General features: G+C 42.7%; 1 protein-coding gene across 1 annotated transcript in view; it reads left to right on the plus strand.

The window, feature by feature from the left end:
- The first annotated feature begins 7,035 nt into the window (after window positions 1-7,035).
- The window catches only part of LOC147688884 (uncharacterized), a 31,641-nt gene continuing 13,208 nt past the window's right edge, over window positions 7,036-25,468 (plus strand). Inside the window, exon 1 of the mRNA XM_086939835.1 lies at window positions 7,036-7,816. Within this exon, the coding sequence (XP_086795961.1) occupies window positions 7,036-7,816 (781 nt within the window). The remainder of the gene's footprint in view (window positions 7,817-25,468) is intronic.

Raw genomic sequence — 25,468 nt, forward strand, 5'->3', positions numbered from 1 at the left:
TTGGAGACTATAGCCACAATCTCTTAATGATGGGGTGTTTCAAAATACCTTAGGCACAGCAATTACTAATTATTTTATAGAAAACAAAATCTGTGCATCCTCCACTTAGTGGAGTGGGATGCATTGAAGACAGTGATCAGAGGAACAGCTATAGGGGCAACTGTGGGGGCCGACAGGAAATGCACAGAAACCTCAGCTTGGTAGAAGACTCACTTAATAGGCTAAAAAATGCAGCTATCACTAACCCAACTCAACTCGGACAGTTACAGGAAGCTAGAATTAAACATGCTGAATTACTTCGCTTAACACAAAAACATATATACCGCTCCAGCTGTTGCATCACATGACAACATAACAACCTTTTTGAATGACCTTACATTTCTTAAACTGACAGCAGACGCCCAATTGGAATTGGAGACTCCTATCACTAAAACAGATATTAATGAAGCCAATAAAGATCTCCCCAGACATTGGGCCTGGATAGCTTATCGGTTGAATTTTACTTGATGTACGTCGAGAAATTGTCCCCGCATCTAGAGAAGCTCTACAAGACGGTGCTGGAAAAGCGCATTCTTCCAACAACCACTACGCAGGCATTGGTTGCTTCCCTCCCCAAGCCAAACAGGGACCCCCGGGACATGTCAGGCTATTGTCACCTTTCATTATTATCTACTGAGTAAAAAATACTTAGTACAATACTAGCTAAACGTCTCCTCCCCTACCTCCCAAAACGTATCCACATCGATCAGTGTGGCTCTATACCGGGACGCAGTACATCCCTAAATATCAGACGCCTTCACTATATTATGAAAACTGCTGCAGTCCTTTCCAGTACAGCTGGGTGCATCTAACTCGACAAGCAACAAGCGTTTGACACGCTTGATTGGATTTACATGCTGACTTCAATGAAAAAAATGTGACATCCCAAATGGCTATTTGAGGTGGGTCGAGCTACTATATTCCGACCCAACAGCCCGGGTCAGGACTGTCTCACATATATCTTCTGTTTATTCCATTACCGGGGGTACCCGACAGGGGTGCACCCTATCTCCATTGCTATTTGTTTTGGCATTGGAACCTCTACTTATTAAGCTCCGCAAAGAGGCCATAGACTTGGGAATCTCAATAAATAACTCACCGCACATAGTGGCTGCTTACACTGATGACTTATTCTTTCTCTAAAAGACCTTACTATAAATCAGAACCCCAAGCCGATTATCTTTAAGCAATTTGAACAGATATCAGGCCTGGCCATTAACGCTAATAAAGCAAACGGTTTTTATATGCATCATAAAGACTCCCCAGACCTGATAATCTTCGTGACCTAACACTAACGACAGCCCCAGACACTTTTAAGTACCTAGGTATATAAATATATAGTACTTCCACTAACTTAATTGATTGCAACGTGCATTACTAATATACCGGTCATAATTCCACCTCAAATCTTTTGTACGCTTGATACACTTTAGTCAGAACTTATTTGGGGCAAGGGACGTAGGAGAGTGGGCCTTGCAAAGTTACAGCTGCAACCAGAAGAGGAAGGTCTGGGTGCACCAGATTTTCAAGCATATTGCATGGCCAGTAAACTGCAGTGGATGCCCTACTGGCTAGTGGGACGACATATTCAGGAAATTGGCTATACACCACAGCTTCATAACCAGGGTACCCTCCACACTCTACTTCTGCCACATGCTAAAATTCCACCCACAGTTCCCCTTTTGCTTGAAACAGCATTAAAGTACTGGAGGAAGACTCTTGAATACACAAAAAGGGCGAGCCCATATTCTCCCAATATCCCCCTGCTCGGGATACCTATTGTGAAAGGATCAATCTCGAAAAGAACAGTATCTTCAAGGGCACAGGAAGGGGTGTCGGCGATTGGAGCACTGTTCTTAGAGGGCACACTAGCAGATCATGACAATTTTATCCATACTCAAAGTGTTCCCTCTACACTGTTTCTTCTTCATGCCACTATTTCTCACTATGTCAAACTCCATTGGTCCCATAATGGGATTGAACCCCCTAAGCATGAACTAGTATATGCAATTTACCAAATTGGAGAAGGACGCCACCTTACCCGTTGGCTCTATTGGGTTATCCGGGCACACTCAGGAATACTGCTGGCTCCACTCCAAGCTAAATAGTCACTGGAGTTTGGGAGGGAAGTAACCGATAAAGAATGAGCCTCTATTTTAGAATTCGTCACTAAAGTTTCTCGTAATGCTAAATTTGAATATATCAATAACATGATATTACTAGAGCATATCTTACACCGCACCGACTTAATTGTATATACCCCACCGCACAGCTCTCCTGCTCTAGATGCCAGGAGGCAGACAAGGATTTGCTTCATATGTTGTCGGGGTATCCTCGTTTATAAGTATATTGCCACACAATCAGTTATAGAGTGCAGGAGGTCACTGGTACAGCTGTTTGGGCAGCGGGAGACAGTTGTCTTCTCAGTCTATGTAAATGCCCCAAGCGACAGAAGGTTCAGTATAGATTCGCTGATTTGGCCATACTGTGCCATCACAAAGACATGGAAGTCTGCATCTCCCCCTACAGCACTTTCTTGGCAAACCAAAATGATCAGATGGGGTGCTGAAGAGAACGCAATTATATGGCAAGAAGAATCTCGAGGTCTGCGTAAGATTCCTATCTATATGAAATGGGACCAAACACTGGAAACATTTAAAGCCATAGATTCACTAACTCCTCCGGCATCTCCGATTGGGACCGCTCCACCCACATCTCCCACATCCCCATCAGTCAACCTGACCGAACCTGAATAACACAATATTTCTCCATGCCTTTTATTGTCGTAGGGATATAGAAATGTATATGTTAAGTATTGCTTTGTTTTACTTAAGTGATTAGAATCTCCTCATATGTTTTGCTATACAATAGTGGACCAGAGAACTGGGGGGCAGGGGGGTAGTTCCAGTTTCTTTCTTTGTGTTAGTATTGCTGATATATCAATAAATAGTTAAACAGAGGTTTTGTAATATTCAAATCCTCATATATCAATAGGACTCTGTATCATTCAGAAATATTGTGTATGCATATTAATTTTATTGTGTAACCATCAGCGACACCACTGGTACTCACGATTGTTTCCCTTTCTATTTTTATTGCCAATTGTATCATATATGAGACATATGTGTTCTGTCAAGTATAAAAAACTCAATAAAATTATGCTTAAAAAAAAAACCTCAAAGGGACTTTGACACGTGCTGTTGCATGGTGTGATGCGGTATGCGCACAGTGTTTTGAAAACTTCACTCTTCCAGACCAGATTAATATTGTTGGCAAGTTGCACAATACTTTTGATTACTCTGTTGAAGTGTTCTACAGCTCCGTTGCTAGCCGGGTCGTAGACAGATGTGGTGTTGTGATTAATTTTGTTCCTGTGTAAAGTAGTTCATGAACTCTTCAGAAGTGAATTGGGGATTATTGTCGCTGACTATAAATTTAGGCAGCTCTTCTCTGATGAAAATTTCACCCAGGAATTCAACCTCGTTGGGAGCATCAGCCTTTTGATAAATGGTCAATAAGGACAATGGTGTATGTTTGTTCTCCCTGATCTATGACAGGCCCCATGTCTATACCTATTCTCTAATCAGTGAAAGGATCGGATGCACACCGGTGTTATCCAAATGTATTTTCGTGTACTCTTTGAAACTGCGTGCGTTGCTGGAGTAAGTGCCTTGCCCAATTAGCACCACAGGTTTAAATACACATTCAAAATGTGGGGCAACATGTAGCCCCACTTCCAGCCGCACTGCTGCAATGCGCTACATTTTTTGTGACAGTTCATTAAGGTTCTCTTCAGGTAATCCGTGTTTTCCCATTTTTAAAAAACAATTCAAACTTTCTTTATCAAGCGTTTTACTCCAATCCACACGCAGATACGCTAATGCCATTTTCCAAGCTTCTTATGTTACTGTAGTGCCCAACCGGGCCTCAAACTGAAACACGACTAGTGCATAGTTCGTTCCAGGCAGCATTTATTAAAAACCCGATGCATTTCAGGACAAAGCCCTTCTTCAGGGGTAACTGTGGGTAACGATAAAATATTTACCATAAGCATGTCATACGTTTAAATATAAACAGTACATCAAATTTATCTGTTACTTGTGAACTGTTAACCATGCATAAAAAACCTGGTGTTAAATATCCCATGTCAAAATCGATTACATCCATGTTCAACCTTTATATTAAATAACTCAACCCTTTTTACAACCTTCCCTCCTCGTCATTTTCTTCCCTCTCCTCCTGTTTGCGGATGCTTTTCACTTCCCTCTGTTTCCTCTGCCTAACAATCATCATTCCCGTTCATATCAGCCAGTATCACCCTCGTTTCTTAATTAAACTTCATCTGTGGTCACTTTCTTATCTGGCTCAAACTCACTCATTATTTTAAACTTTAACAGGTTTTAACATCATATTACATTATTTTTAGGAAAACCTCCCACTGGAGATGATTCATACCTGCCGTGGTGTTTAAAAACCGAGTCCTCTCCCTCTGTCTCACATCATCCAAAGGTCATTCACCCCTCCCTTTCTTCTGTCCGTTTTAATCGCATTCACATCCTGTTCCTCCCCTTAATTGAGTTACGTAATTAGCCACTGCTTTCTGACTCTCCTCCCATTAAACTACTACATATCCCATGATGCAATAGATACATCCCGATCAGTTCGAGAGATTATTATAATCGTATAGTGCATGTGACCCAAGTTTAAAAAAAACATAATTAACCAATGAAACGAATATTTGATACAGGGTATACCGATGTACAATAGGTAATTATTTCATGTCCATTTTCTTATTCATCAACGCCGACTTGATGAATAAGAAAATGGACATGAAATAATTACCTATTGTACATCGGTATACCCTGTATCAAATATTCGCTTTCATTGGTTAATTATGTTTTTTTTTTAACTTGGGTCACATGCACTATACGATTATAATAATCTCTCGAACTGATCGGGATGTATCTATTGCATCATGGGATATGTAGTAGTTTAATGGGAGGAGAGTCAGAAAGCAGTGGCTAATTACGTAACTCAATTAAGGGGAGGAACAGGATGTGAATGCGATTAAAACGGACAGAAGAAAGGGAGGGGTGAATGACCTTTGGATGATGTGAGACAGAGGGAGAGGACTCGGTTTTTAAACACCACGGCAGGTATGAATCATCTCCAGTGGGAGGTTTTCCTAAAAATAATGTAATATGATGTTAAAACCTGTTAAAGTTTAAAATAATGAGTGAGTTTGAGTCATATAAGAAAGTGGCCACAGATGAAGTTTAATTAAGAAACGAGGGTGATACTGGCTGATATGAACGGGAATGATGATTTTTAGGCAGAGGAAACAGAGGGAAGTGAAAAGCATCCGCAAACAGGAGGAGAGGGAAGAAAATGACGAGGAGGGAAGGTTGTAAAAAGGGTTGAGTTATTTAATATAAAGGTTGAACATGGATGTAATCGATTTTGACATGGGATATTTAACACCAGGTTTTTTATGCATGGTTAACAGTTCACAAGTAACAGATAAATTTGATGTACTGTTTATATTTAAACGTATGACATGCTTATGGTAAATATTTTATCGTTACCCACAGTTACCCCTGAAGAAGGGCTTTGGCCTGAAATGCATCGGGTTTTAAATAAATGCTGCCTGGAATGAACTATGCACTAGTCGTGTATCAGTTTGAGGCCCGGTTGGGCACTACAGTAACATAAGAAGCTTGGAAAATGGCATTAGCGTATCTGCGTGTGGATTGGAGTAAAACGCTTGATAAAGAAAGTTTGAATTTTATGGCAAGACCGGAGGCTCCTATTATGCTTTCTTATCTTGCTTTAATTTCAAACAGCAGCCAAGATAAGTAAAAAACTACAGTTCCCAGAGGGCCAGAGGACAAACTGGGCCATGGGAATGAAAAAAACGCGAGAATACAATAACCAATCACAATGAACCTATCAGATAAAGACCCTAACTGACTGCGCAGCTTCCTCTTTTCTTGCTGCTCGCAGTCAGATAAGTGCCTTTTATCTTTGCTCACAGTGTATTATCATTATTGCAAGGTTTATTGTGCCCGTTTTTCATTACTTTGTTTATTTATTATCAAGCGCGACCTCGCGCTATTGTTTGAGCGCTCTACGCGCGTGTCTCAGGGACATTCTGAGCTGCGTTCCCTCGCTCTCCCACCCCTCCCCTTCTGCCACGCGTTGGTAGCTCCCTTGCACGCGCTGCTTCGCGCGTCTTCCCCGTCCTCTCCTCACCTCGGCAAAGCCTCCGGTTACCAGATTCTCAGCCTGCCTGCATTCCGGTTCTGGTCTCTTGCTTCCTTCGGGTGTCACACCTCCCGGCCCGCCTCTAAACACGCCCCTGCAAATTTGTTAACCCTCGCCTACCTCAGAATTCACTGTGCTATTCTCCTGTGTGTTGCATTTGGTGATTCTTAACAGCCTGGTTATGGAACGCGATAGTTCCTCGGAGGAGGTCCCTTCTCAGGACTCTCAAACCTTCAGAAAAGACTTAAATAAATTTATTAATAACTCTGTGGAAACGGCTGTGGAAGTCTCTATGAAGAGAATGTCTAAAAACATGGAAAACTCAATGTTAAGCATCATGTCCAAAATATTGGCCCAGTCTGCGGGGGAAAGCAGAAAGAAAAAGGTGGATTTCTCTGCTCAATCTCGTGCCCCTAAAAAAGCGTCTTTGATTAGCGAGTCTTCCTCGCACTTGACTGAGGACCCAGTTCCTCCCAGGCCTCCTTCTAAGGAGGGGTTTGTTGCCTCAGAGGGCAAACGTAAGCAAAAAGAGAAACATGCAGAGTCTCCTAGGAGAAAATTGGTAATTTCCACCATATTGGACACAGATGATGACGATGATGATGCTAATTTCGATGACGCTGACCAATTGATTGATCTGTTTGATACCACTGACCCTTCCCCCCCCCTGCTAAATCTGCTAAATTGGATTCTTTTTCTTTTGAGCCCGTTTTTGACTCCGAGGGTTTTCCCATGTTTGACCCCTCCACTATCCGTCACCCTAATTCTACCGAATGGTTCCCTTCCCACCATGTGGGAGAATACATCTCTGCCAGGTTACGTCTCCCTTTAGAAGCTCTGGTAAGGGCCAGGCTTAAATCAGAATGCCCTAAGCCTTCTCTCCCCGACAAAATCACTATGGTCCCTTCCATCGACCAACCACTCCTCACCTTTTTCTCCAAATTCGGCAAGGACCCTCGCAGAGGGGTTGATAAAGCTTGGACCACTTGCCAAGACAAATTGTTGGACATTGTGGGCCCCCTCGCCCGCATCTTTGATTTAGCGGAAGCTTCCCGCTTAGAAGGTTCTGAACTTTCTGCTGAAGAAATCTCCATGTGGGCTCAGCGCGCCTTCTGTCTTCTAGGAAATGCCAACTCCGCAATTACTCACGAGCGCCGCAAAGGTCTCCTAATCAAATTGGATCCTAAACTTTCTAATCTGGCACCCATGGATCCTGGCCCCAAGGCGAATGGTCTCCTCTTTGGAGAAAATTTAGTTCGTGACCTGAGTAGATTTGTTTCTACTTTTGCATCCTTGGACAAAGCCCAGCAAACAGTCAAAAAGGTTTTCGCCCCTCGGGTTTTTGGACGGGCCGGCAGAGGCAGGGGCCGCTCTTCCGGCCGTCCCTACAACCAAGGCTCCAGAGGCTCGTCCAACAACAACCAGGACTACAAGCCTCAATTCTACCCCCAACGTGGCCGTGGCTTCAGAGGCAAAGGTCAACGAAACTATCGTCAAAACTCCAACCAACAAGGTAAGCCTTTCTTCTTCCCCTCCTGTGGGGGGTCGCCTAAAACTGTTTCTTCAAAAATGGTGCACTCTCAGTTCAGACCCGTGGGTCTTAGGCACAGTACAAGGTTACCTAATAGAATTCCTTTCCCCTCCTGTCCAGTCTTCTCTTCCTCCCCTCTCGTCTTTTCCACTCTCATGGCATCTCAAATCTCAAACGAGATCGAGGCTCTACTCCACAAAAGAGCGATTCAGGTTTTTCCCTTCGACTCCTCAGGCTTTCTAAGCTCCATTTTTCTTGTTCAAAAGAAAAACAAGAAGCTCTGCACGGTCATCAATCTAAAATGGTTCAATCAGCTTGTGGTCTACCGCCATTTCAAAATGGAGACCATTTTACACCTGAGGGACACTCTTCGCCCCAACGACTGGATGGTCCGGCTGGACCTTCAGGATGCATACCTCACGGTTCCCATTCATCACTCTCACTGGAAATTTCTTCAGTTCCAGTGGTCAGGGATCAACTATTGTTTCACCTCTCTTCCCTTTGGCCTATCATCCGCGCCCTGGTGCTTCACAAAACTCTTGAAACCAGTGGTCGCCTATCTTCGATCTCTTGGCATAAGACTAATTATTTATCTGGACGATATCCTTCTCATGAATACAGACAAACAATCTCTCCTCTCCGACCTGTTTTTGACTCAGTCCCTTCTTCTAGATCTGGGTTTTCTCATCAACGAAGACAAGTCGTCTCTGACTCCATCTCAGAACACGGAATTTCTGGGTTTCCTGGTGGACTCTGATGCAGCGTCCCTGCGCCTTCCCCTTTCCAAAGTTTCCAAGATCAAAGCGGAGATCTTATCTGTTCTTCAGTCCTCTCTCTTGTCCCTCCGATCCCTTGCACGGATCGTCGGTCTCCTCTCCTCCTCCATTCAGGCCATCTTCCCGGGCCCTCTCCATTATCGCGCTCTCCAGCGCTTGAAGATTCGTCACCTTCGACAAGGCCTCGCATATTCAGATCTTGTGGCTCTAGACCCCGAGTCCCGCACCGAGCTTCAATGGTGGATAGACGATTTGGATGCGTGGAACGGGCGCACTATCTTCGCCACGGCCCCAGATCTAGTCTTAGAATCAGATGCAAGCCTGTCGGGCTGGGGCGCCCGTTGTGGACCAATCTCGACTGGAGGTTCATGGTCCGCCGAGGAGTCCAAGTTGCACATCAACTGTTTAGAGATGCTTGCAGGTTCCTTTGCGATCAAAAGCCTTTCCAAAAACAGGATTCACTGTTCTATTCTTCTCCGCATGGACAATGTTTCTGCGGTCCGCTACATCAACCATCTTGGCGGAACAAGGTCCAAGCCCCTGGCGGACTTGGCAAAGAGTCTATGGGAGTTTTGTCTCGCCCATCATCTTTCTCTGACAGCAGAGTATCTTCCTGGAGATCTCAACAGCGTGGCGGATTGGCACTCGAGATTTCTTCGAGATTCCAGCGATTGGAAGCTTTGTCCATCCGTCTTCCTCTCTCTTTCCCGTCTTTGGGGCCCTTTCTCTATCGATCTCTTTGTTTCCCATCTCAATTCCCAATTGCCCCGGTTCTACAGTTGGCGCCCGGATCCCCTGGCTGTGGCGACAGACGCCTTCCTGCAAGATTGGTCTCGTCATCTTCATTATGCCTTCCCTCCTTTCCTGATGATCAACAGGGTTCTTTCTCAGGTTCTCCGCCAGTCTTCGTCTCTGGTTCTAGTTGCTCCCTTCTGGCAAGCCCAGGTTTGGTTTCCGACTCTTCTCGAAATGGCAGTGGACTTCCCGGTCCTTCTTCCCTCCTTCGGGGATCTTCTCCTCAACCCTCAGGGCGAACAACACAGTCTCATTCTCGACTCCTCCCTGCAACTCTCGGCCTGGAAAGTTTCCGGCCTTCCTCTTCTGACGTCCTCATTTCACAAGAGGCTTCGATCTTCATCAGCCAGGCTTGGGCTCCGGGAACATCCAAGGCATACAGATCCGCCTGGTCTCTTTGGACAAGCTGGTGTTTGGAAAGGGACCTCGATCCCATTTCAGCCTCTCTGAATTTCATAATTAATTTCCTTGGTTCACAAGCCAGTGCCGGTAAGGCTTACCGCACCATCAATCTCTATCGTTCTGCCATCTCCCTCTACCATTCCCAAATCGATGGTAAACCAGTTGGTGCTCACCCTTTGATTTGTCGTCTTCTCAAGGGTGTACGTTGTGCGAAACCACCGTTGGCTAAGTATACCTTTTTATGGGATGTTACAGTGATATTTAAATTGTTTACTAGTTGGCCAGACAATGCTGTTCTTTCACTAAAAATGCTATCTGCTAAACTTACCATGTTATTGTGTCTAGTTTCCATTAAGAGAGTTTCTGATGTTAAGGCTCTAGATGTTTCTACTCGCCAATATTCTCCTTCAGGTGTGCTGTTTCAGATACGCAGACGTACCAAGACTAATTTGGATTCAGTGTTTTACCCCTACTTTCCAGATCATCCTAAACTGTGTGTGGGACAATGTTTAAAAGTGTACGAACACCGAACTGCTGATCTCAGAACGCCCTCTCATTCTCAACTCCTTATTTCCTTTATTAAACCCCATCTTCCTGTCTCTTCTCCTACCCTTGCCCGTTGGGTCCGTTGGGTCATGTCTCTTGCCGGAATTGACGTCTCCGTTTTCGGGGCTCATTCGGCCAGGGGAGCCATGGCTTCTACAGCCTTTTGGTCTGGCTCTCGTCTGGAAGACATTCTGAGATCAGCAGACTGGTCAAATGACAGTATATTTCGCATGTTCTATTGCAAACCTGTTCATACTGTGGCTTCTGATATTGTTAATATGCTTTAAACAAGCATAATAGGAGCCTCCGGTCTTGCCATAAAATGTAGATTTTTCTAGTATTCATGACGGAAAATCTTAATTTTATTAAAGACACGGAGGCGAGTATTATCCCGCCGCAACTTTTCTTAACATCTGTTCTCCCTCCCTACAGCAAATCCAGCCCTGCCACCGGCTTCATCTTAGAAGATCTACCCTTCGACTCCTTCGATCTTCTCCTTTGAGTCCTCCAATTCCAACGCTCCTGGATCCTCCTCCTGGACTCCTGTTTGGTCTTCTTCTTTGGATTCCCCTGATACAAGACTTATGTTCCTGGACTTTGGCTATATCCTTAATTTTATTCTTTTTCCCTTTGTTTAATGATTATACTTGATCTGCTCACCAGCGAAAAGAGGAAGCTGCGCAGTCAGTTAGGGTCTTTATCTGATAGGTTCATTGTGATTGGTTATTGTATTCTCGCGTTTTTTTCATTCCCATGGCCCAGTTTGTCCTCTGGCCCTCTGGGAACTGTAGTTTTTTACTTATCTTGGCTGCTGTTTGAAATTAAAGCAAGATAAGAAAGCATAATACTCGCCTCCGTGTCTTTAATAAAATTAAGATTTTCCGTCATGAATACTAGAAAAATCTACATTGTTTTTTAAAAATGGGAAAACACGGATTACCTGAAGAGAACCTTAATGAACTGTCACAAAAAATGTAGCGCATTGCAGCAGTGCGGCTGGAAGTGGGGCTACATGTTGCCCCACATTTTGAATATACCTATTCTCTCCCATGGTATGGTGGGACATGTGATGGGGTAGAGGGGAGGCCTAAACGTGACCTGGGATTTGTCCGAGTTGCAGCATTGGAGACAATCTCTGACAATTCTTTCATTTTTTATTTTTTTTTATTTCCACAGTTCAGCAATCACAAATAAACACAGCCAAAATTATATCCATAATAATGAAACGTATTATAAAGTATTATAGGGTGTCAAAAAAGGGACCATACATCAACCATTAATATTAGCAGCAAAGACCTCCCATATATACATTCCTAATTTCGGTTTCCTTGCCCCCTTTATTGAATACTAGCAGCCGTCCCGACGTTGTCCGGGAGCAAAAGGCTGCTTCAGGGCCCCCGCCCGCCCCGCAGAAGAGTTGTCTGTGCAAGTCCTGGCCCTGTTCAACTGATTTGGCCCACTTGTGTTATTTTTTTAATTTGTATGTATTGTTTTCAGCGTTTTATGTTGTCCGCAAGATGTGAGGAAAGTATTGTGTCACCTGTTTAATGTTTTTTTTTCTTTCGAAGGCTCTTTCCGTGTGTTTGTTTTTGTATCCCTTCAAAGAAGTTTCCCTTTTGTTTTGTCAATTGTGTGGTGAAGTCCTGGCAGTGCTCAGGTGATTATGGGCAGTTGTGTTATTTTCGTTATTCGTATGTCTTATTGTAAGCGTTTTATCTTGTCCGCAAGATGTGAGGAAAGTCTTGTAAATGCGCAGTCGGTTGCGTTTCTCCGTTAAGAAATGTCGGCTTTTTTTGTTCGTGTTTACCCCCCTGTGACGTCGTTGGTCAATGGCCAATGGTTAAAGACTTTCTTTTTGGTAAGCCGAAGTCGTGTGTGTTTCTTTAGTGCGTTGTGATTGGTGTAGTATGCGATTAATCCTGCCCCCTGTGTGGCGTCATTTGACACTCCTCGTCGATGGAAGGCCCGCCCGGTTTTTTATGCGAAGTCGTCAATGTTGTCTGGGTAACTGCAACGAATGTGTGTATATTTCTTATAGCGCGCACCTCTGCTGTATTTGTATATTGGTGTTACCGGGCTGTATGTGTGAATTTAAATTCATTGAAAGCGCATTTCGGCTGTATGTGTTGGGATTTGCAAATGTTTGTCAGAAATTCATTGAAAGCGCATTTCCGCTCTGTCTGCATATTGTGCGCTCTAAATTCAGTGAAAGCGCATTTCTGCTCTGTGTGCATATGTAAGTGTGTTGTGAAGTCGCTTGGCCTATGTTTGTTATTTGCACTTGGCCCGGCCCTGTAAACGCCCACATTTGTTGTTTGAGACGCCCACAACCACACCCCCAAGAGACTACTTTACCACTCTTGGCGTTTTTGCTCTTTTAATGTATATGGTGTACATATCTATAGCCTATGTCCTTCTGCCACATTTCCCCTTTCAAATGGTGTATTGGGTGTAGTGATTGGTGCATTACTTTTGTAGTTTACCTGGCTCAAAGGTTTGTGTTCTCTCTTTATAATAGTAGTATAGATAAGCTTAATTCTAAGTTGACTAAACGATACATTTTTGCCTGCCAAACTTCAAACCTTGGGGGCTCGGGGCATAGCCAATCCCCAGCGATACACAGACGGGCCGTTGTCATTGCTATAAACAAGAATCGATGCTTATAAAACCGACTCCCTCTAGTAACTACTCGCCCCATCCCTAAAAGCATTAAGTCCGGTGTAATATTAAGTGTTGACCCAAGAATTATAGATAAAAACTTTTTAATATCTTGAAGGAAGTTATTCAATTTAACACAACTAAAAAAATATGTGTACACTTTCAGCATTATCACCCCTGCAATGAAAACATTTACCATCATAGCATTCAACCCACTTATACATATGTGCAGGGGTATAATATAGTTTAAATAAAGTTTAAAAAATTGTACTTTTAAATTAGCAGATAGCAGAGCTTCCTTCGATCTTAAGATTGCTTCTTCTATCAACACATCATTTTCAGTTTCTCCTAATATCGATGCCCATAGTAAATTATGTTTCTCCAAATCATCATTTTTAAATGAAGACAATATTTTATACAAGACACCTATTTCACTCTGAGATTTAATAGCATCGATAAGGGGATTTGGATTCAATTTCAATTTTCTACATATCAAAAAATCCCGCATTTGAAGGAACTTGAAAAACTGTGTCTGTGGTAGATTATATATCCGTGCGAGATCTGCATACTGCTTGATAAGTCCCTCTGCGTCATATAAATCTCCTAACTGAACAAAACCCTTTTTTTGCCAGAGAATAGCCACCCTATCGCTAAATATTGTTGGGAGTAATTTTCCCGCGTTCATAGGCATATAATAGGTTAGGTCTTCTAAATCAATTATTTTCCATACTTTCCTCCAGGTTTTCATTGCTGCTTCCAAGACCTTAAACCTGGTCCTTTTTTAATAGCTCCCTTCAATTTGCTTAAATAAACTACGATTTGCTTCTGGTCCTATTAATAAGTTAAAAATAGAACTTGTTGTTGCTATAGTGCTAACCTCCTCACCAGTCAATAGTATACCCATTTTCTGCAAAAAACAAACCTAATAATACAAAAGAAAATCAGGTATTGCTAGGCCACCCCTAGCAATTGGAAGGGACATAAATCTCATAGCTCAGCTGGGTTTTCGTGAAACCCACAAACATTTAGAGCAAAGTGCAAGTAACTTCTGCAATTGAGTTGGCAGTATTTCGAGTGGTATAGCTCTAAATAAATAAAATACCCGCAGAAGATTGTTCATCTTTAGAATATTCACACGACCGATCAAAGTAAAATGCAGCCTGCCCCATCCCTCAAATGAGTTAGAAATATTATAACATAATGACCCCCAGTTTGCATCTACTAATGCAGTCATAGATGCCCTGATTTTTACACCTAAATATGTAGCTTCATCAATGACTCTTTGGTCATGTAGTACCACATTATCAGTGTATACAAGTTGTGTTTTGGTAACATTCAATTTATAGCCCGACACCTGACCAAATTTCAATGCTAACCTTTCAATCTCTAAAAGTGCGGTAGCCGGGTCCGAAGATGTCACAGCAATATCATCTGCATATGCAAATACTATAGAAGAGATACCATTTACTAAAAAGGGCTTAATCAACTGACTCCTAGATAGCATTTCTACAAAGGGGTTAATATATAAAGAAAAAAGTTAAGGGGAACAGGGACATCCCTGTCTCGTACCTCTGGTAATTTTTATTGCCTCTGAACTTGATCCCATCACCGCTATTCTAGCTACTGGTGAGTCATAGAGAACCTGCAAAGCGGTCATGAAATTTTTCCAAAAACCCACCAGTTCCACTAACCTCCATAAATAATCCCACTCTACACGATCAAACGCTTTTTCTGCGTCTAATAAAATTCATCCTAAGTGTCGCTTCTCAACGTGTGCGATATCGAACAGGGTGATGACTTTATTGATATGAAACACCGTACCCCTCCCGGGTATGAATCCATGTTGATCTTTTGAAACTAGCGAGGCAATAACTTTAAAGAGACCATTAGCTAAAAGTTAAGAATATATTTTGCATCACAGTTTAAAAGTAATATAGGAGGATATGAACTAGGGAGCTCTAAATCTTTACCTTTCTTACCAAAATCTACAATTGTGGCTTTGTCCCAAGACTTAGGAGCCTGCCTATTTCGAGCAGCCCTAAAAGTAGTCAGCATAATTTCCTTTAGGTAATCAAAAAAAGTTTATATATCTCTCCCGGTAAACGATCGGGACCAGCTGCTTTCCCCATTGCTAAAGTCTTAACTGCCATTGCTAATTCTTCCATGGTAATTGGGGCATCAAGCATATCTGCCACCTCTGGATCTAGTTTAGGGAGCTCCCCAAGCAATGTTGGTGTTATTCCACCTACCCCTCCTTGCTGATGTGTATAAAGATCAGTATAGAACTACTGAAAGATAGATAGAATCCCTTCTGGATCCGACCGTAATGTCCCTGCTGTGTCCTTTAATGCTGCGATATTGCGGCTGGTTTCATTCATACGCAATTTAAGGGCAAGACATCTCCCTACTGTCTCCCCATACTCGTGACATATTATCCTATGAGTCAAATATTTTCTTGCAGACTCTTTATCCCATCCTCCAGTTATTTTGGCCCTTTTTCTAGCAACCTCTTCCTCCAATTCTAAAATTCTACCCTGATGTTCTATGCCATAAGCCAATTTCTCCTCTGCCGTTTTCAGATCAGACAAGAAACTCCCAATCTCCCCTCTAAGTTTTTTTTGATAAGATAACCCAAAGCACAGTACTTCCCCCCCTAAAACAGGCCTTGAACGTATCCCGAACAATGTTGATACTGGCTGAGTCCCTATTAATGTCTAGGAATTCCTTTATCCACCTGGTAATATGCTCTATAAACCCATCGTTAGAACAAAGCTTCCGGTCAAAGGAATTTTTTTTAGGTTTCGCGACTTCCCCCAAACCAGGTAGTGTTATTGTAATAGGGTCATGATCCGATGAGATTTTAGAGCCAAAATGCTTTCCCAACCCAACCACAGCAGTGGTACTTAAAAATAAATAATCTAATCATACCATTTTTTTGTGGGGGAAAGAATAAAAAGTATAGCCAGGATTGAAGGGAGATAATGTACTCCATACATCTATCAAACCATGGTCCTTTAGTAGATTAAACAAAGCCTTAAAGACCTGCAGTTTCCTTCCTTTGCAAACTTTCCCCCCCCCCACAAAATCCTGGCTTGTTAAGTTAATATTCATATCATCACAAATAATTAGCGGGGTTGGCCACATTGCAAGTTCTCTACTTAATTCTTACAAAATTATTGCCGGGTCTAAATTAGACCCATAAATATTACATAAAGTACAATTTCTGAGACGTCCACCAAATTCGGCTATAGCCCAACTACCTAATTTGTCTGCCAGGGTGCACATAATCATGTAGACATTGGGTTTGACTGAAATAGCAACACCATGGTTCATTACTGATTGCTGGGAGGAGACAACTACAGAAAATCCTAAATCAGATAGTAAATAACTTTTACTCCATGGTAAATGCGTCTCTTGAATACATGCAATATCAGGGTGAATATGACGCAGCTCAGCAGCAATCCTCCTTCTTTTGTTAATATTATTCAGGCCAGAAACATTCAGAGAACATATTTAAATACTTCTAGGAACCATCAGACATCCAGCCTACATTTGCAATAGGTCGTCCATATCTCTTATTTATATAAAAATATACACACCCTCCTTCTGATACATTTCCCCTTTTATTATTTCTTCTTTGCTGAAACTGTGGATTTTCTCCCCACTTTTTATCCCACCACCATGACCGTTCTACCCTCCCACCAAAAACTGGGAAAGATGGCAGATAATCAGGGTGAGCACGGCAGTCAGCATCAATTTCAGGATGGTTCTCTAGAACATCAGGAGGGGGAAATATCTCTGTCAATAATCTACGAATCAATAATGTCCCTGCGAGATGAAACAAGAGAGGAGAGCCAAAGAGTTCATCATTTATGTTGAAAACTGCAGAATTCAGTCTGCAGACTGGCCAAGTCACAATCTGATTTCACTTCTAGATTTAATGAGGCTAAATCCCGGATATCGAACTTAGAGGACGAAGTCGCGCAGCAGAAAGTTGTGACAGAATCATTGCAAACAATAAAGGAGGATACGAAGTGGAAGATGGCTGATTTTGAAAATAGAGCATGTAGACATAATTTGCGACTTCTACAAGTACCTGAAGGAAAAGAGGGGCAAGATACTCGTGAATTTACTGTGGAACTATTTAAGAACGCTTTTCCAGAGCTGAGTAAATGGGATTATGACAGGGAGATTGAAAGAGTGCATCCGTTCCCCTTTAATATTCGACCTTGTGCGGGACAGTCGGATGGACAATATGTTGTCAGACCCAGAGCACTGCTAATTTTGTTTAATAGTTTCTTGGCCCATGAGGAGGTCTTTAAGCTTGCCCGTCCGGACAAGCTGAGAGCAGGTCCTGGTTTTGAGATTTTGTAAGACCTGATTTTTGTAGATACACCTGGAGAAAATCGTTGGCAGCTTCGTCAGTTAATTACACCGTTTCAGGTTAAAGGAGCCCAGGCCTATTTAATGAATCCTGCAAAATTTAAGAATATCTTTAAGGACCGCACACATTTTTTTACAACAGAGGGATCAGCGAAGGAGTTTCTGAATAGTATTTAGAGATACAATGTTAATTTTCTTGAAAAGATGGGTGTTTAGACTATAAACTTCATGTATCTCTGATTTTTCATTTTTTTCTTCTTTCCCTCTTCCTCTTTATTTCCAGAGATTAGGAATAATGGAAGATGACTACTATTAATTTTCTCACTTTCTCTTTTTTCCTCTTTTTCCTTTCTTTTTTTTCTGAGTGGTGGAAATAGTGGGCGGGGGAAGGGGAGCATGGCAGCGGTCATCTCCAGGACCGTAAGACAATTCTTTCAATGGCAAGATTTACACCGGGCCAATACAGGTTCTTAACTCTGCACTTGGTTCTACTAATCTCTAAATGCCCTTCATGACATATGTTAAGGATTTTGTGTTTGAGTTTGAAGGTGGAAAAATCTTGCCACTTCTCAGAAGTAACCCATTTACGTGCAAAAGCTCATGTCTAACTTACTAGAAGGGATGGATATATCTAGTGATGTATTTCTTCTCAGGCCAACCCTTTGTGAGCATGCTGAGGACTTTGACTAATGTGGTAACATTGGTTTGCTCTGTGGCCCACTCTTTTAAGGATATGCCATGACCTTCCTCATGTACCCTTGCCTCACAGATGTTATCCTTAGAATCATACCTGAACTCTTGTGTGAGAATAGGCATGAGGCTTAGGAAGTCTGTCACAACATTCTTTGTCCCAGGCATGTATTGTACTTCATAATGAAGTCAACTAATCTAACCGCCATCCTGGCAACTCTAGGGGATGCATTGTAAAGTCCTTTCGTGGGCAAGGCCTTGGTGAGGGACTTGTGGCCGCTACGTAAAATCTCTTTGTTACTCCATATGAATTGCCTGAAATGCTCCAAGCCCCACACACAAGCCAGAGCCTCTCGCTCAATGACAAAGGACCTCTCTTCTGTGGGCTTATGGGAGCAAGAGGCAAAGGCTATGGTACATTCAGAGCCTTTAGAATCTTTCTCTGTAAGCATCGCCCCTAGCCCTTTACCACTTGCTTCAGTGGTGACAATACTTCATAAGGATGGATCGAAACCTTGTAGGGGCGGTGCAGAACACATGTTTCTTTTAGGCTCACAAAATGCCTTTCTGCACAGTCCAGTGCTTAATTTGTAAAATATGAAGTGCAGGTGCTCAAACATTTCTAGGAGACCACCCCCACTTCCCTTGGCTCCACCCACTTCAACCAATGGCTCCACCCCAGTGCTTAATTTATGGAAAAAATAAGTTTCAGGAGGAGCAGGTTGGGAGCCACTGTATTATTTATTTCCAAATATTATTACGGTATATGCTGCTCCATCTAGAAAAGAAAATACTGCCTTTTGTCACTATTAGAGGGATGTCAAATGGGATGTACGTCATTTTGATCGTGGTAGTTTACGACGCAGCCATTACAACGCAAGTTCTTACAACGACTTGCGTTGGAGGGCGCTGGATTGTGGATTAATTTAATTTTCTATTCCAACTCCAGCCCACGTAACAGTAGGGAAGGTGTTGGAATAGAAAATCAAACCATTCCTTAAGCAAGGGTGCCCTCCAGCGCAAGTCGTAGTAACGACTTGCGTTGTAATGGCTGCGTCATAAAGGTCGGGCGGTGTAAACACCGCGTTGTAAAGGATGTTTCCTGTCAGGGGCAGGAAGCGGAGAGGTGGGCGGAAGTCAGAGAGTGGGGGAAGGTGCCTGTTCCAGAAGGCTGAGTCTGCCTTGGGCACTATGCAGCTTTTAAAGTAGGAGGAGCTAGATTACAACCGGGGAGAACGATGTTCCATCATCAGCCTTATGCAGGAGCATGGGCACATAGCTGCCACGGTTTCAGATTGCCATGTGTGACATTTTCATAATGTCAATGTAATTATAAGTGACAATTCAGCGATTATGAGTGACACTTTCTCGCGAGTAATATAAATATTAGAAATTACACTGCAGAGTGAGGCTGAGGCACACATAGGTCACAGCCAGGCTGCATGTTATTATTTCAAGACTAGTATAGCAGCCTCAATCCTAATAAAAACCATTAACCCGAGCTGAACAGTCCACCCCATTTGGCGAGAGGTGCCTACGTGCCCAGCCCTGCAGCAGGCACCAGATTGCACCAGCCACAGGCAGCCTGTCACAGAGTTAAAGACTCTGTTGACAGTGATGCTGCGGATCAGTGCTGAAAGTAAAGTAGTTGCTGTTGGATCCGGGCCGACCGGCACATTACTGAAGGGAGAAATGAGAGGGAGGGTTCCAGCCGCTTCTGACAGCTCTATGTATCCATAAGCACTGCTTCTGTGGCTGCAGATTGACAGATCAATGCCCTACTACCCATCATGTATATAGAGAAGAGATCCCATAATCTAGTTAGAGATGAGAAAACGGGGATCCAGTGATAGACATTAGTACAGTGACTATATAACCCCATGTTACAAGGATGCCTTGCTCCTGTTGTAGGTTTTCATTCAACAACAAATCTACTACATTCTGGGAATTGCAGTCCTGGCTCGCATCATTTGAACTAGCAAAAATCCCCCTATGCTACCCATACACTCCTATCTATTTCTTTTGTACTGAATGGCGAATACCGAATCTATGTATACTACCTCAACAATCTAATGCTCAACAATTGCATAGTGCTCTGATACCTCCGTGGGTCATGTTTGCGCTATATAAAACTTTATAAATAAATATATAAATGGAGTCCTCTAATTCCCTTAGGCATCAGAATTAACAGAAAAGTTCTGTTATCCAGTAAAGGCCTTACCAACAAGAGGCAGCATAGAGAAGTGGTATATCACCACACAGTGGTCTTTTTAGGGAGAAAATCTAATATCACGACCCTAGTAAAAGGAGGATCGGGTGCAGGCAAAGCCCTTCCCACACAAACACAGCTGCAGTGATATATGTACTGCATGTCTCTTGTTATGTGCAATTTTTAATTTTAGGAATGCAGTATTTACATGCGAGTCAGGAATCACTAAAAGCAGCATTAGAATGAGTAAACTACAAAGACTGTTGCAGCTCACTTGTCCTTGATATACTAAATATATTTCTGAGCGCAGCACAGCTTCTTACGTATGCTGTGTACATTTCAGCTAAGAGCATGTTTTAACCTATTTCTGTGGAATGTAAAATTAATTTAAGAGAATTAATCAATGTGTACATATCAATGCAATATAGAATACTTCAGAGGGTTGCTTTCTTGTAATATGCAATGAAATTATGTCTGCATAGCACAGAAAAAGAGAATAACGTAACACAGTTAATGTCCTATCAATGAAAATTAAACAGGACAGACAGTCGTGTTTCTTGCAATACGCAGATGTTATTCCTACTACAGCAGACTCTGTGGTAAGGTACACCTGGTAGGAATTAACCGTCTAGGCAAGCTGAGCAAAGACTTGGTAGTAGAAGTAGACCCTCATCTCGATTTGTTTGTAGAATAATTGACACTCTGCACAGACTTCAGCCACTTCATTACCACACAAACAAGTGACCTTTTCGACCCCGGGTACGATAGAGGGCAGGGCAGCACAACAGGTCAAATAAAGCACAGTCACTGTCAGCGCTAACAAACAATTTTTAAAGGGACACATGAGCTCTGGAAATGAGTGTACTGTCAACGCTCTAAATTGCGTGGCCTGTCCTTTCAAATTACACAAACTGTAGTGCCGATTGCAGTGATCTCTTCCTCATCCCTCCAGCTAAGCCCGTCGCGGCACGTCCCAAGCGCAGCCTCACCTGAGCAGTCAGCAGGAGTTGGAGCAGGTTCAGAGTCAGTCAACAGCGACATGATGACGGCTTAAAATAATTAACTATATTTGAATAAAATACCTGAAACTGAAGCAGAGAGAGCGATCCACGCTGCGGGCCAGCCTCATGAGGCTCTGCAGACACCAAGCTCTCTTCAGCAGCTGGGCCTGGTCCGGACTCGAGCGGCATTACTGGATGAGAGGCTACAGACTAGACACCAAAGTGCTGCACAACAGATAGCGGTGCGAGCACTAGCGGCGGCCTCAATGAGCCGCAGCACTGCATGGGGTTGCAGGCGCACTGCTGTGCAGCACTGCTGTGCAGCACTGCTGGCAGTCTCCCGCAGCGCCCGATGCAGTGATGATTCGGTAGTGTGGCCATGACCTAACCTGAGTGAGTGTCACTGTGGTGGTGAGGCCGTAGTCCATGCAGTGCCATCCCGCCTGTCCATTGCTGGTACTATTAATGTATTGCCTTCCTGCTGTGCAGTGCACAGGCAGCAGTTCACTCAGTCTCATTCTATGCTGAGAGGGATGCCACACGGACCGACAACAAGTCCAATCGAGTCCTCGGCCCCGCGCCTCTTCCACCTCACTTCCTTCTTGTTCCACTGAACGTGAGGTCACATCCGATCGGAATCGGATCATCCCCCACATGGCGCCACAGCGTGTAACGCAACGACTGCTGGGCAGATTCTTTGTAACATTTGTAGCGAAACACTGCGTCTGAAAGGCGAAAGCAGATCTTTAACTGTTGACTAACTGTGCTTCTGCTGGGCACTGCTGCTCCGTGTGTGCTCTCGGACAGAGCCTCTCCAGAGAGGCGGAATGTGCAAGGTATGCAGCATCCAATTTGAATGATTTTACGACATTCACTGGCCCATGTGGAGGGTAGACCCGGCCCTCAGAAATAAGTGCCGGTGCTAAGCACCGGAAAGCACCGGCACAAATTAAGCACTGCTGCACACATCAGACCATACAAACTTTTTTTTGTTCTTTAGCAGTTTTCTCTTGTCATATCTTTTACCAGAGAACTTCTCAAAAAATGTTGAGTAACATTCAACCAGATCCACATGCTTGTATAGCATTTTAGGACCCTAGTGTAATTTTCCAGATTCATGCCCTTATATAGGTATAAAACACCATATCCTATTATAGGCATAGAAATCATAATGATATTTGGCCTTCGCTAATGCTGTCCAAATACGGCAGGGATACTTCCACTAGTTCCAAAAATCTACAACGATTTCTTGAAAAACTTGGCTTCAGCAGTTAGGGGCTTCCCCTTGCTTGAACATTGATTTGTCCAAGAACTCATGGAGTTTTCAAAGAACTGCGACTCTTTGATGACGTAATTATGTCCACCTTTACGTCAAACTCGGCACCTTCAAGGTATAAATATGCCCACACTTGCCCAAGCAAACACACCGTAGTTTGGGGCAGTTCGACTATCTACTTGCCCAACGCATCTCGCTACAGCAAGTGCCGAAGGAAGCCGACCCTCCAGCAGATGCACTGAGAGAGACGCTGTCTTTTCTCTTGCCGAGAAATCCAGCTCCAGTGTTTCAAAGCTCCCCTTGCGGGGTGTTGGGAAATCGAGTCCTGAGACTGACCTCCTTCATTCTAAACGAAAGTACGGAGCTGATTAGACCCCAAGAGAAATCTTGGATAGATTCTTGGTGAAAGAATACTAAACTTATGCTATACCACACTTACTTCTTCCCTCGTAGTAGACTTAGGTTAGGTACATCGGGGTAGGCGTATTTTAGAAGCACCAGTTGAGTACTTTTAGTTTTTATTTATTTATGTATGTATTTTATGGCTTAGAAACCATACCATGCTTTTACAGTATTATTTTATAATACTTTTCATGCTGTACGCATTATACTTTACAGCCAGTATTGCGATTGTAGCAGTTCATTTCTTCTGCATGAGAAAGAAGACTGTTCAATAAATACTTTTTATTGAAAACTCCAGTTTCTCTATTTTCTCTGCACCTCTGGTGAAACAAAGCATGCACTAATGACTGAGTAAAATATATATTTATTGTTTCCACGACCCTGAAGATCAGTTTTATCTTGAGGAAACACAGTTGTCATGTTTATGCGGTTGTCAGAAATCAATCCCTTCTTGTGAATTCGAGAAAGTTTCTAGTGACCTCTGAGATAGCTGGCACTCACAATGAAGTCTAATGTATTTGATAGAGACCTAGTGGACATAAGTCCTACGTCACATCTATAGGATATATTATTCCAATGCGCAGAGCCTATTGGGAATATAGGAACTACACTACACAAGAAGGAACAAAGTTTGGCCTTGCTTTTTGGTTCAGGGGCATTAAGGATCGCTTTTAAAAGCTCCTTCTTGGGTTTGATGCCTTCAGCTCTAATTTGGCCTCCAGTATGCCTAGTACTTGCCGCAATCCTTCATCATATTCCTTCTTGTCTTTTCCCATTATGAAAATATTGTCTTGAAAAAAGAGAATGTTGTCTACATCTCTGAAAATTTCACTCTTGAGACTTTGGAACATGGTAGCAGAGGACGCTAAACCAAAGGGAACTCTCTTGAACTGATAGCAAACAAAAGGCTTGATGAATGAGGTCAAACGTCTGCTGTCAGTATGTAAGGGGACCTGGTGGTACGCTGCCCTGAGGTCTATGGTGGAAAAACATTTGAGCCTTTTGGTAAGAGCTTACATCTTGTTAATGCGTGGAAGGGGAAATTTGTCAATGATAATATTTTCATAAAGATCACGCAAATCGACACAACCACAATTTTCCGTTGGGTCATTTGACCACAACCAAGAGAGCAACCCATTTTGTCAACTCAACCCTCTCAATTATGTCTCCACTCAATAGTTTGTCCAATTTTTCTTTGACCCCCTCTTTGACCATGGGGGAGGGGAGGGGGTATGGGAGAGGGCACGGGATAATGAGGTAAACAGAGCAGAATGCAAAGCCAAATGCAACACTCTCAAACCCCAGTTTTCACTGTTGCACGAGGCACCCGGCTCCCCCGTTTCCTTTCATATTTTTAAGTGGCTTTCTACAGCTCTCGGTTTGGCCACAATTAATATCTTGAATTTATTGTAAGACAGATACTACCCTGACACTTAATTCTTGGCTGAAAGATATTTTAGGTGTGGCACAGTTTGAGAAAATGATTTATAAATTGAATGATAATTTACAATCCTCAGATCACACATGGGGTCCTTTTCTTGATGCAGATAATCCCAAATATAGGTACTCAATTTTATACAGTTTGCTCTACATTTCTCAAGATATTTTTATGTATTAATCTTGACAACTGATGTTCTAATTATTCAACTTGACAAATCTTTTTACAGTCTTCATATGTAGATATGGTATCTGATTTTTTTTCTTCATTTTTCTGTTTTATCATCATCTTCGTTCTCTAACTATTTATGACAATTGATTGGTATTTTCTTCTGGTCTTTTTGCACAATATGCACACTTTATGTATAAGTTATTGTTTCTATATGCGGTTCATTGTATACAATTTCCATTTTTTTGTAAAAATGTAATAAAGAACTATGATTTAAAAAAACGAGTTCACAGCTGGGTACCAAACATACCCGACAAAATTGAAATAGGGTTTCAAATCATTTAAAGTCTCAGCGCCCCTTCCATGAACTTCCCAAGTTAGGGTGTTGAGGTCTCCTGTAGCATAAAAAGAACACCAACATAATGAAATATACTTTATATATATCTTCCAAACTGAAAAGTCTAAAAAGGATCAGTCATCCAGTGTACCTCTTACCTTAGTTTAAATACATTGGAATGACGTTCTACGATTCCGGAATATAAAAGCTGGCCACTTTTTTCCTTTCCACAATTGATTTTTAGGTCGAGCCTAGCGGTAGTGCTCATGCGCTGCTGGCTCTGCGAGGCATGCAGTAGTTGAGGATGCGGTGCAAGCCTCGCCTTCTCCCTGCCCATATTTTTGAGTGGCTGGTGTCATTGTCCTTGGTAAATGCAGGCTTCCAATTCAATATGAGGCTTGTTAGTCCCTCCTTGTAACTGCCCTGTCTCCATTTGTGACCACCCATGATGACTGGATCTTTTACTCGGCTCCGTACGCGGTCTTTATCTAGGGGTTGAGCACTTTTTTGTTTCTGGCCACTTTTGGGGACAATTGCAGCTTCTACTTTTTTT

The sequence above is a fragment of the Lissotriton vulgaris genome, chromosome 10 (genome assembly GCF_964263255.1).
Source record: "Lissotriton vulgaris chromosome 10, aLisVul1.2, whole genome shotgun sequence".
Lineage (NCBI taxonomy): Eukaryota > Metazoa > Chordata > Amphibia > Caudata > Salamandridae > Lissotriton > Lissotriton vulgaris.